Here is a 14172-nt window from a genome sequence, read left to right on the forward strand (position 1 = left end):
CAAGTGGTATCTGCAAAGAGGGTAGAAAGAAAAACAAAAGACAGTAGAGCAGTATTTGTTCAAACACCCGGGTTGTGTCCTTTTCTGAGTCTGCTAATGTTGTTCCTTCTTTCCCTATTTCATAATTCCTTTGACACCTAAAGAACAGTGAGGTAAGGATGGACTAGTGGATGGGGAAGGCCTATGAGGGAGTCTTCACCACAGGGTTTGTCCCCGATGCATATTGCATTCGGTTCTTCCCTGGGCTCCTCACTGGTCTGTGTCCTATCCTATCCCTGTAGGTGGGGGAACAACTTTGCAGTGTGACACATGAGTCCAGGTTTTCTTTCCCTGACACAATACTGCAGCTGCTGTAATCAACATCACTTGATGTGGTCCGTGCCACTTAGGCTCTAATGGCTTATTTCTGAATGTCTTTATCATGACCCATTGACCTGGGATGATTGTGTGTCCACCTTCTGGTGGAGTTTGCCAACACGACTCAACTCTCTCTTTGGCACTCTGTACTGCCTTTGTGAGGTTTTCACAGTAGCGATCAGGGCATCTGAGGCAATGTGTACATCAGCATTTCTAAGATCAATCACACCTGGCATTTGCATTGGGCGTCCAGTAATAATCTCATGAGGGCTCAGTCCTACTGATCTGTTAGGTGATGCTCTTATACTACACAGTACTGCTGGCAGCGCTTCTACCCATGGTACTCCTTCCTGATGCATTTTGCTTAGCCTGGTTTTAATTGTTCTGTTACATCGTTCAACCTGTCCTGATGCTTGTGGTCTGTATGGGCAGTGAAGATTCCACTTAATCTTCAACATTCTAGACACTTCCTTGACTACCTGTCCTGTGAAGTGTGTACCTTGATCTGAGTCAATGCAATCTGGTAATCCCCATCTGGGTATGAAATCAGTGACAAGACATTTAGCAGTATGTGCAGCTGTAGCACGCCCTGTTGCATAAGCTTCTACCCATCTAGAGAACTTATCTATTACTACCAAAACGTCAGTTTTTCCCTTACACGGAGGCAATGATATGTAGTCAACTTGCAGGTGACCGAAATGGTCCTGGTGGAGCTGGGGTATGTATTGCTGGTGTAGTAGCTGCTGGTACCTCATTATTTTTCTGATATGTAACACACCTCTTTGCTGTTTCAGTGGCTACATTTCTGAATTTTGGATTCCACCATTGATTAGAGAACCTGTGATTCATTGTTGCTGGACCACTGTGACCCAAATTGTGTATTTGTTGAGCCAAATATGGCAGCAGTGATTCGGGAGCAACATACTTTCCCCTTTGGTCCAGCAGCCAGATGAATCCACTGTGGCTCCTTTGTCTAACCATGTCCATGCTTCATACAGAGGAACGTCTTTGTACAGATCAATTATTGATTCAGGAGGCAGAATTGTCTTCTGTGCTATACTACCTGAACACACTTGTACAGTTGCATAGGAACAAGCTTGTTTAGCTGCTACATCAGCAAGAGCATTACCTTTAGCTTCCATTGTATTAGTGGTGAGATGTGCTTTCACTTTGATTACTGCCAATTTCTTTGGAAGTTTCATGGCAAACATTAGATCTTTCACTAATCCAGCATGCTTAATGGGGATCCAGCAGAAGTTAGAAACTGTCTGGTTTGCCAAATGATACCAAAATCATGAATGACCCCAAAAGCATACCTGGAATCTGTGTAGATATTTGCAACTGATCCTGAAGCTAGTGTGCATGCTCTTGTTAAGGCTACTAGTTCTGCAGCTTGTGCTGAAAAATGATCTGGAAGACGACCTGAAGCAACCACTTCAGTGGTGGACGTTACTGCATAACCTGCTCGTCTGTTACCTTCAATTACTTGAGCTGACCCATCAACAAACAACTCAAATTCTGAATTTTCTATGGGAGTTTCTTTTACTTCACTCGTAGATGTATATGTAAGCGTAACACAATCATGTGTCATTTCGCCTTCATCCTCTAACAAAACTTCAGTCATTGCAGACATCATACATGAGGATGGGTTCGTGACTGGTGCACGCTGTAGAACTATATTCGGGGCTGTGAGAGTTGCTAACCAATTTCCCCAATGAGAGGAAGTGACAGAAGTGACTTTTGCTTGATTCATTAGTGCGGACACTGCGTGAGGGCATCTTACGTTTACAGTCTGTCCTAACACCATTCCTGATGAAGCCTGAAGCGCTAGATGAACTGCCTGTACTGCTCTGAGGCATGGGCCCATACCTTGAGCTGACTATGTCAAGTTTACCAGAATAGTAATGAATTGGGCGTAAACTGCCCCCATGATCTTGCATTAAACATGCAGTCATGAAGCTTAAATGTTCATGGACATAAAGAACAAAGGGTCTATCAGTTTGTGCAATTCCCAATGCTGGTGCTTGACATAGTGCTCTCTTCAAATCATTGAACGCTTTGAGGTGAAGTTCTTCCATACAAACAGTATCTGAATCTTTACCATGGCCTTTTAACAAGTCATAGAGAGGCTGAGCAATCGAGGCATATTCTTCAATCCACGGTCTACAGTAACCTGCTGTTCCTAAAAATGAGCGGAGTGTTTTAATGGTAGTAGGCGGAGGTATGGATTTGACTGAAGCCGCTCGATCCTGTGTGATGGATCTATTTCCTGCACTAATTGTTTGACCCAGAAATATGACTTGCTTTTTAGCAATTTGAGCTTTGTGAAAACTGCATTTGTGTCCTTTTTTATGCAAATAGTCAAACAATGCTGCCAATTCAGTTTGATGTACCTCGTGATCTGTTGAGGCAATCAAAATATCATCGACATATTGGATCATAGTGGACTGTTTTACCGGACATTCTGGGTCACACAAATCACGTCTGACAGCCTGATGGTATATAGTTGGGGAGTTTTGAAATCCCTGTGGCAAACGTGTCCACTGGTATTGTTCATAGTCAACTGTAAACGCTAACCATGGCTGGCTGTCAGAGTGCAACGGTATAGAAAAGAATCCATTAGACATATCAATTACTGAAAAAATCTTACACTCCAATGACAAGCCATTACAAATTGTAGAAGGATCTGCCACTAGAGGGGTGATTTCATCAATATGTTTATTGGCTACTCTGTAGTCTATTGTAAGTCTCCATGTTGCATTGGACTTCTTGATAGGCCATATGGGTGAATTACATGGACTGTTGGTTTTAACTAGCACTCTTTGCGTCAGCAACTTTTCCACAATAGGTTTGATCCCCTGTATAGCTTCCTTATTGATTGGATATTGTTTGGTGACCGGAGGTGGAGTTCCTGTCAATTTGACTGGTTCTACACCTGTCAACAAACCACAATCATCCTTGTCTTTAGACCAAATTGGATGATTCTGTAAGAAAGCATACTCTGGAGGGATTGCATTATTGGTAGAAACTTGTGCTGAGCAAATTTTAATGCTAGCAGATTCTTTAGACTGAGGACATGTCTAAAGTTAGATGTACTTGTCTCAGGAGATCCATGCCTAAAATTGCACCTGTATTTAATGGAGCACATAGCAGTTTTGTAGTCAGAGTTTTCGGGCCAAATTGTACCTCTATGGGCGGGGTTTCATACAAAACAGAATCTTCACCTATTACGCCAGTTAAAGAAAGTTTGGTTTTCTTGTACGGGATGTCTAAACTTTTAGCCAATTTTGTAGGAATTACTGTAATTTCTGCACCTGTATCAAGCAAAAAATCAATCTCTTTCTCTCGTATGCTACCTTTCACAAAAATTATTTTGTCATTATGATGGATTACAGGGGAAAGGTAGCTACTCACAGCCCCAACAATTAGTTTTTTCCTGGTCTTGTTGTGCTCTTAGAAGAGCCTGAACGAGCTGTCCTAAAGTTTCAGTGGACACTTGCTGAACTGCTTCAGGGTTGTAAGCAGGCGGGGAGGAGCAGAATTATGCATAGCATTTCTATTTGCATCTTGTAACTTCTTCCTACACTCTTTCTCCCAATGTCCTAATTTTCCACAGTAGTGGCATTTGCCTTCTTTTTTAGACCACCTGTTTTTTTGTTTTTCTGTGCTAAATGTAGCTGCTGCTGCTACACTCACTTTGGCTTTAACATCAGCATCTCTTTCCCATGTAGCCAACCTGTCTAGGTTACTTCTAAGAGTTCTGTTAGACCAAGTGAGATCTAGGAATGGCAAGGCTCTTCTGTACTCAGCTAAAAGGCCATCTGACCAGATGCGGACTAGGGGTCCCTTGTCATCTAACACACTTTCAGAATTATCAACAATTCCACTGTAAGTTACAGCTGACTGACAAAACCTTTCAGTGTATTCACTCACAGTTTCTTCTTTCTTTTGTACACAGCTAGTGATTCTTGACCAGTCTATTTTGGGTCCCATGATATTCTTTAGAATTTTCAAAACACCTTCTCTTATATCTCTTCTACTGGCATGCTGTAGTTCAGAAGTCACTGCAGATTCAAAACTGTTGAATTCAGATTCAGTCAAAATTTGTGACATTAACTGTGTGACTTCTGTTAACGACATGTCACATAGACGCATTTTGTTGATCAATGCTCTTCTAAATTCAGAAAACTGTGTGCGTGCTGAGGGCAAGCTCTGGGATAGTCTCTCTATATCTTTAGGTCCAAGCGCTTTTGTGACTGTTTGTATTTGGACAACAGAAGAGTTGGTAGAAACACTTTCAGTTCCCTCAATTCCCTGAGATCGTCTCCTAGCACCACACACATTGACTGAATTTACAGGCACAGCAGTTACGGATTGGAGAGCTACATCTGTTTCAAAGAAATTTTGTAAGTCAGGGAAAATGTTATCCGGCTGATTAACTACTTCTACAACAGTTTTTTCTGCAGCTTTGTTGTGGTTCAATTTCTTGGTGAAAGAGGATACTCTAGCACGGAGCTCTTTGTTCTCTTTCTCTAGCTCTGAGTTATGCTTAGACTGTTGTGTAGCAAGTGCTAAACAAAATTCTCTGTGGCAGCAGATAATGCCTTTCACATTGTTCTTGCGAATACTTGCTCCTAGTACGTTTTACACTCATCTACTGACCAAGTCTTGTCTGGATGAATCTCATATTTCTTAGGTAGTTCTTGTCTAACATTCTCAGTGACAATTAGGTTCAGTTGTTCTCCTAACAGTGTTTTGAATTCACTATCTGACCACAAAGGAGTCGCAAGACCACCTTTTTCAGTTGTGGGGATTAGTCTAGCACTTTTCTTAAACATTTTGTGGATTTTCTTTGTTCTGTTATCACACAAACAAACACTAAAACGTCTCTAATCAACAGAGGGTACACTTGTTAACACAGTTCAACTATTGTTAACCTTCTTTGACCCAAGCAAAGGATAACACAAATTACTAGCACTTTATGCTAATCTTCTCTGTCTAAAAACAGAGGGTAACAAATATTCTTCTCTGCAGATACAGAGGATAAACAAAATATTAGCCTTTTATGCTAATCTTCCCTGCCTGAAAACAACAGAGGGTAACCAATATTAACACGTAATGCTAATCTTCTCTAAAAAGACAATTTTAGAGGATAACTTAGTTAACCAAACCTACAGCTGTCTGTTAACCCTTCTCTGACGGCGCAGAGGATTTGTACTGGTCTTAAAGGTTCTTTTGGATAGAGTAGCACTCACCAAACTTTGGTTGTAAGAAAGATTCAGGCTGGAATGCAGTCAGATCTTTGTTGAGCTTGAAGTTTCAATCTGGATTCAGGTGAGTAGCTCTATCCGGGTTACGGCACCAAAACTGTTGTAAACTTTTTATCCTTCTAGAGAGTGGGAAACTCAGAAGGTAAGACCAGGAGACTCGGTTGTATCTTCAAGCAGGATTCTTTATTGAGAAACTCGTGGTGTCAGCAGCTGCAGGGACCAACATCTAACTAAGGGAACTTTACATTGTAATTTATACATGCATTTAGAGGGCAGTGCTTAGAGATAGACACAAAGCACCCAGGTGATAACTTTAAAGCATGCAAATGATGTATACAGGCATAGGAAACCCACCCTAGACTCTAGATTGTTACCTGTCCTAATCCAATCAGCATAACTATTCAGATACAGAGATGCTAATCCAATCAGCCTAACTATTTAGACAACTGGGGCTGGGGCTCCAACAGCCATTAAAAGACAGAGGATGAGATTGTCAGTAGTCTGACTAATTTAATTTACAATAGAGAGAACAGAACTGGAAGGAAATCTCTTGCTGGAATACTCTTTCTAACAGCTGATATATTTATCATTTATACCTTAAATGCTAAATGCAGTCTATTCTACTTTCCCAGTTTATATATATGATTGTGTTTAACATTTTATAAATTTGTAATACAACAGTATGTTCACCGTCTTCATTGTATGTTCTTCTTTTGTTCATTATTAAATTACTGCAATTGTATCCTCGCGCTCTCGCCTCTTCCCTGCACAAACTCTTAACATCTTCTTTGTGACGCTACAATACAATTTAATTCCCTTTTCTGTAAACACTTCTTATGAAATGCAATTTTCAGCAGTCTCTATACTGCATCTGCTGTGAAATATCGTTTTCTTATGAGCCAGAAAGTCCATATCTGTGCATCCCTAGTCCATCCAATATACTTACACCTACTTCTTAGCAGGTTATCAAATTACATCATGAATTGAGTAAACAGTTGCTAAACTCTCATATGTTAATATGGAAGCCTTTAGTTCATAACCATTTTAAAAAATGCCAATGATTGTGATGCATATTGTCTGACTTGAAGTCTGTTTGTAATTTTGATTTTTCTATGGTGGCATTCGGCTTTCAAATATTTTTGTTTTGTATAATGACAGCTAAACTGTGTAATTGACCCTTGTCCCAGGCAAAGTCTGTGCTTTAAAGTGGTCATGAAATGCTCTATATATATTAGTTTTAATATCTTCCCTGAGGTCCACTGATAATATTAAGGTTTTTGATTTTGACGATTACACTCGGTTTTGGCCTAAGCACCTCCTTAAAAGTTCAACGTAAACACCCACTGTTATGATTGGCTAACATCATACTGCCCCTCAAATACAGTCATAATTGAAACTCAATCACAATTGAACACCAGGTGCTCAACAATAAAAACAAATGACATATCAGGGTTTACACAACACACCAAACATATTGCATCTGAATATATTATACTGTTATCTCAAGCACAACTGTTAACACTCAGCACATTCAATTATCTAACAGTCATGACATTTTAAATATTCATAAATAAAACTTTTTACTTACTGTTTTGCTATCGGGTCCAAGTGTTTTTAACTTATCCTTCAATAACCGTTCATTTGCAAAGCTTGAATCATTTTATGACTGGTTCACAAGCAATACACGCTGATATCAGCCGAAAAAGCATGCAGTCCATGCTGAAATATGCTGAAAAAAAAACCTGCATTCATACGTGCATAGTCCAAAACACAGTGTAAACTACACACACACACAGTTTCCAGTATCATCCTGAACTCAAATGCACATCGCCGGAAATGCATCAAAACGGTCACAGATGTCCATCTAGTGCATGTTTACATACACCAAGAATAAAAAAATAATTCAAATGCGAGTGAGAATGTGTCCATGTTTGTGCTCAAAACAAAAAGAGGCAGCTGCTGAATGAAACCGAATGGATTCTCCTTTTCAGAATTGTAACTTGACACTGTCTTTTTAAAAGCAGCCTGGGATACATGACAATGGCCAAAGACATCGGTCTAGTGCATGTTTATATACCAAAATAATTCAAAATAGTCCAGATGGGTTCCCTTTGGTGTTCAGGAATAGTGAGGACACACTAGGCCTGTGTGTTTTGCTCTCAAACTGAGCACCAGTGGGTGGGCCCAAGGGTGTGATGATTTTAAGTAGGCGTTGACGTTGTTGCTGTAGAGGCGGTCGTGAATTAATGGGCCCCCTAGTGATGTAGGGAAGTCACAGAAGAAGAGAACGAGGCATCTTTGCAGCTTGGTTTCAGTAAATGCTTTTATTGCATTGGGGATTAAGTTTTGAGTACTGAAATTAACAGTATGTTTTCATAGTAGAAAGATCTCTTATGTCAAAATATCATGGACAATTTTATTCCTCATGACATGATCACTTTAAGTCTTTCCAATCACTCTGTGAACAACTTCTCGGATAAGAACATTTGTTAAATTTAAAATAGCTATATTATTTCCATGTATGTGTTTATTTGGTAAGTAGTTATGTAATAATAAGTGGGATAATTTACAATCAGCCAGCCAAAAGGAATATTAAGCGATGATAACTCTACGTTATCTCTGTACATGTTTTCAAGATTTAGAATTGTACAATTCCTAAACCTACATCCAAATCCATCTCAGAGGCCCACACTAATAAATGATGCAGTCTAGAGGTGCCACCCCTGTGGCTTTTACCGCCTCGTCTTTTCTTTGTAATTGTTTTCAAACTCAGCGAGGAAAATCATAATCAGAGACCCTATCTATTATGCTTTAGTTTTTTCTTTTGTACATGAAATGCATTTCATAAGAGGTTTGGAGATTGATGTGTAAAGGTACCACAGCGAGCTGTTTTAATTTAATTTTTCTCCTTTTAAAACGAATCCTCTCCTCAATATACACTACCGGTCAAAGGTTTTGAAACACTTGACTGAAATGTTTCCATGATCATAAAAATCTTTTGATCTGAAGGCATATGCTTAAATGTTTGAAAGTAGTTTTGTAGACAAAAATGTAATTGTGCCACCATATGAATTTATTTCTTTATAAAAAATTTTTTTTTTTAAATTGATGACTTGGACCAAATAATAACGAAAAGCAGCCAATAAGTGACCAACATAGATGGGAACTTCAATATTGTTTAAAAAGCATCCCAGGGTGATACCTCAAGAAGTTGGTTGAGAAACTGTCAAGAGTACATGTCTGCAAATTCTAGACAAAGGTGACTACATTGATGATGCTAAAATATAACACAGTTTTGATTTATTTTGGATTTTACATAATTCCCATAGTTCCATTTGTTATTCCATAGTTTTGATGACTTTAAAAAAAAAAAAAAGAAAAAAAAAAGAATGAGGGTTTCAAAACATTTGACGTGTTTGTGTGTGTGTATATAAATATAAATATATATATATATATATTGCAGAAAATATGCCAATACGATATATCTATATCTGCGTCATAACATATTGGTGTTACTCCTAATTAATTTTCAATGTATGTGAAGCTCCTCAAAATTTTATAAAAGATATATACAAATTATTAATAAAAATTATCATAAAGAGATAAATTTACTTGGAAAAAAGAAAAAGCACCAAGAATTATCTTGGGTCTATTTTGACCCACTTAACGTATGCATTTAAGGGGTGTGAGGTTCTATATGCACTTTAGGGTTAAAGTCAGACCTACTGTGAGCACTGAGGTTGTTAATCAATTACATATGTTTCTGTTGAAGCCATCAGTCTGCATTATTTATTCTTCATGTTTTACAATTCGTGTTCAGTTGCGGAATTTGGATCCTTGTCTTTTTTGTCTAATTTTAAAATGATTTTTTTGCTTCAAATCAAAGTTTGTAATGTTGTAATTCACCTCAGAGCTGTTTGGTTTGGTTCATTGCTTAGAACATAGAATTTTATGAAATCCCAATGAATAAAATGAATGGGAAAATACTTACACTAGAAAGTCTTAAGTCTTGTTTTGAGACGTATCTAATAACATTTTTGTGAGACTTGTGCTTAAAACAATGGGGTAAAAATGTTTTACTTAATTCAAATGGAAAACATCTCAGTTACTGTTGTAACCTCTGTTTCCTGATGGAGGGAACGAGACATTGTGTCGATGTAGTGACACTAGGAGTCACTCTTGGGAGCCCCAAACACCTCAGATCTTTGAGAAAAGACCAATGAGAATTGGCGAGTGGAATTTGCATGCAACTTCCCTGGACATACGGTTATAGAAGGAGCTGGCTCGCAACCACTCATTCAGGTTTTGTGCTGAGGAGCCGAGACAGGGTCCTGGACATTTCAGCGGGTATTACAGAATTGTGGTAATGGGGACACAATGTCTCGTTCCCTCCATCAGGGAACGGAGGTTACGACAGTAACCGAGACATGCAGTTAAAGAACCTCTGTGCTAATAACATTCTCTCGACTAGACTACTCAATCACTAGTGAGTGAAATCTGAACATTTACTAGCCAGTGGATAATCATAGACATTTTTAGTCACATATGTGAGTTTGATTGCACATGTGAGTGATTTACTTGTATTATAGAGGGTTGCCACATAAAGTGAAAGATCGATCTTGGGATTTAAGAATCAATATCGAGATGCATGGGAAAATCTATAGTTTTACCCAGCCCTATAATGTTACTGAAGTCATGCTTCAATGGTAGAGGCCGGTACCATTCAAATCGGAAGCGAAAAGATCGATATTCATTGGACAAGAGGCTCTAAACATGTAATTTTGGGTCCCAACTGGACATCATGCTTCTTTGAGACAGATATAGCTGCAGGCAGAGCTCCAAAAAGGGGCAGGAGCTCCGATCCACCAGCAAAGATATAGGGATCCCCCTAACCCTTATCATGTGTAGAAGCGACACCCTCTTTTGTAGTTGGCACAAACCTCTTTTAGAGGAATCCTGCCCTCTTTTGGAGATTCCGCCCCATTTGGAGATCTCCAGCCTGCAGCAATCCTATTTATATTGGATATGCATGGGATTGCTCATTGGACACAGGGCTTCAATCAATATACTCCCATCTGGAAGCCAGAGTTATCTATGTTATGACTGGTCGAGCTCTAAAATGGGCAGGACTTTGCAACAATATTTGAAACAGTGATGTACTTAACTGAGAGTTACTTCATTGAGTAGTAGTTTGAGCACCAACAACAATTGTCAGTGCTTCCCCACTTTTGAAAAACACCAGCCGCCTCTGTAATGAGAAATGCATTTTTATGTATAGTTCTCTAGGTATATTAATCTATGTTAAGTCGGACCTTTATGAGTCTGTTATGTGTTTCTCATTTCTAGTGATCGAGCCGAGTCCTCAGGAAGGTCCGAGCCAACCCAGTGGGCCATCAGGACCGCAAGGGTTCCGCAAACATTTCCTAAGGGCAAAACTAGACTGTGACAACCAGCCACCTGATCCAGAACGCCTGTTCCAGCGCTGCTTCATGGCTACGGTTACCACAATCAATGTAGAGGGACCTTCATAAGCACTGGAACTTGTGAATTATCCAGTCTTTTAATTGTTTTATCCAATGGTCATGTTACTGTGGTAACGTTGTTTACCTAGAAAATATGATCTGGGATGGACATTTCTACCAAAACAAGACTTTTTGTTCCATCATCTACAATTATCTTGCGATATACATTTACACTTTTCTCCAGAGTGACTTGCAGTATATACAATCTAACCCATGACTTTGGATCTGCTGGGGCGTGCTCTGCTAGCTGAGCTACAGGAACTATAAGTTATTTGAACTACAGGACAAAGTGAGTGATATCAATGCCGAATTGTCTCAACATCACAGATGAAGCCGCTTGCCTTTGAACTAACTGAATAAAAAGCTTTATTTTGTTATTTAAACAAACAACACACTTTTTACTAATTACAGTTGGTACACAGTCTCAGCTGTTATGTTTTTGAACCAAGAAACAAATTCAACCTTTTTGACTCTCTGAGAGGCGAACTCTATTAAATATTGTACCACTTATGCGTTTGGTTAATTCTGTGCAAGAACCTATGGATTATGCACCGAATACCCACAAATAAATTAAGAATTTAATGATTTCCGGTTCCTTAATGGTTCCATTTATTGATTCTTTTAGAAATTGTGGAAGAAATTTTGGAAATAAGAAATGCAGTTCTTATTGGATTTACTGCCCTCAGCAGCAGGTAACCAAATGACGAGATAATTTAGGATTTTAACAGAAGAGATTCTTGTTGCATGCTGCTGATTCAAAAGAACCGACTCTTCAAAAGAACCATACTGTAAGCAACATTCGTTAAAGAATTGGGCTACGCTGGTCGCACAGTATGTTTTGCGCTGCTGATTCAAAAGTGGTGTTGGAGTGCTGCTTAATGGTAGCGCAGGAAACACTGTCAGGATATTTTAGTATGATGGCGGAATAATGCACGTTCGAGACCCGCAATCATTAGGTTTTTGAATTAATAGGAACCAGTTCTCAGTTCCCAAATTATAGATTGCACCTTATTTACAAAAGTTTTAATGCTCTTGGCTTTATCTGTAAAGCATTTAATTGTAAACCATGAAACTGAGCCATGCTTTGTTTGGGTGCCACCACGGCTGAGCCAAAGAACTAAATTTAAATCAATGTAAGACTTTTCCTTGTTATGTTTCACAGTTGTGAGAATTATAGTGTTTCAGACACGGTTTACAAAGCCGATTACACCAGCACGTCCATTGTGGTCGCTGTCTTGTTTCAATGTCTTTAATATAGCTTTAATATGCACAGTCTGAAAAGTCTTCTGCTTTCGTATGTTTGTTTGAGACACACTATAAAATCTGGGATTTTAAATTTGTATTGTATTTATATATATATATATAAAAAAAAGTTCACCACATTTGGAACTAATGGAAGTGTTACAATCTGATTAGAGCTCTTATGCATCTCTATAAGCAATTTTTAAAAGCATCATTATCCAACAATGGTCATAAGTTCCATCGTTACCAACATAGTTCAATGATTTGGTGTTTCACACAACAGCTCCTCCACCTGTGGTTAACAAGTTCCTTGTTAGTTTTCTGTGTTGACATCATTTGACTTCACTGAGGCTTCTATATCTTTCCATTTATATCATTAATTCTGTCAAGACTTGACGCGAATGCAGCCATTTGAGGTATTAAAAGCTCTTTGAAAGCTCAGAAAAATCTGTCTGAAAACACGGCTTGTTTATGTTAACAGATAAGTGCCGTTAATATGTTTTTGAAGAGTGCACATGTGCATCAGGGGAACACCGAAGTCTAATGAATAGGGAAACCCCACTATTGCAGCGCAATGTATCAGCTGCATTACAAAGTGCATGCCGCTTTCGTGTAGCTTTCTCGCATTAAACAGCTTTCTGGTGTACATGTAAATTAGCTATTATAAATTTATATTTGCTGAAGTTATTACTCCACCCCATGAGTAACGTCATAAATGGCAGCTCAACCAACATGGTTCGAACGATTGATGTGCGACATAATTACTATGATTTTGTGACTAGCTATTTAATTTCTACAACGATGCATCGTACTATGGTGGTTAAGCAGTGATGTATGTCGTTATATTGAAAACGCATCCCCCTTGGTGTGAAACCACAGTCGGTTATTTCTTTTGACCCTTACACTTACTTCTAAACTCAGCAAAACAAGAAACATCCTCTCAATTTCAACTGCTTTCATTTTCAGCATATGTAACGTGCAAATATTTGTATGAACATAAAAAGATTCAACAACTAAGACATAAACTGAACAAGTTTCACAGACATGTGACTAACAGAAATGGAATAATGTGTCCCTGAACAAAGGAGGGGTCAAAATCAAAAGTGTGGCCATCAGCTGCATTAAGTACTGCATTGCTGCATCTCCTCATGGACTGCACCAGATTTGCCATTTCTTGCTGTGAGATGTTACCTCACTCTTCCACCAAGGCACTTGCAAGTTCCCATACATTTCTGGGGGTAATGACCCTAGCCCTCACCCTCCGATCCAACAGGTCCCAGATGTGCTCAATGGGATTGAGATCCGGGCTCTTAGCTGGCCATGGCAGAACACTGACATTCCTGTCTTGCAGGAAATCACACACAGAACGGGCAGTATGGCTGGTGGCATTGTCATGCTGGAGGGTCATGTCAGGATGAGCCTGCAGGAAGGGTACCACATGAGGGAGGAGGATGCTTTCCCTGTAAGGCACAGTGTTGGGATTACCTGCAAATATCTACAAGCTCAGTCCAATGATGCTGTGTCACACCGCCCCAGACCATGCCGGACCCTCCACCTCCAAATCGATCCCGCTCCAGAGTACAGGCCTCGGTGTAATGCTCATTCCTTTGACGATAAATGAGAGTCAAGACTCGTCAGTGAAGATCACTTTTTGCCATCCTGTCTGGTCCAGCGAAAGGCGGTTTGTGCTCATAGGCGATATTGTTGCCGGTAATGTCTGGTAAGCACCTGCCTTACAACAGGCCAACAAGCCCCCTCAGTCCAGCCTCTCTCAGTCCAGC

The 14172-nt window shown here is 39.4% G+C and overlaps 1 protein-coding gene across 1 annotated transcript in view; it reads left to right on the forward strand.

The window, feature by feature from the left end:
* The window catches only part of LOC127619312 (protein shisa-like-2A), a 36683-nt gene extending 25525 nt beyond the window's left edge, over positions 1 to 11158 (forward strand). Inside the window, exons 3-4 of the mRNA XM_052092184.1 lie at positions 2077 to 2090; positions 10994 to 11158. Coding sequence (XP_051948144.1) covers positions 2077 to 2090; positions 10994 to 11158 — 179 coding nt within the window. The remainder of the gene's footprint in view (positions 1 to 2076; positions 2091 to 10993) is intronic.
* Positions 11159 to 14172: the final 3014 nt, after the last annotated feature.

This window comes from Xyrauchen texanus, chromosome 25 (assembly GCF_025860055.1).
Source record: "Xyrauchen texanus isolate HMW12.3.18 chromosome 25, RBS_HiC_50CHRs, whole genome shotgun sequence".
NCBI classification, from domain to species: domain Eukaryota; kingdom Metazoa; phylum Chordata; class Actinopteri; order Cypriniformes; family Catostomidae; genus Xyrauchen; species Xyrauchen texanus.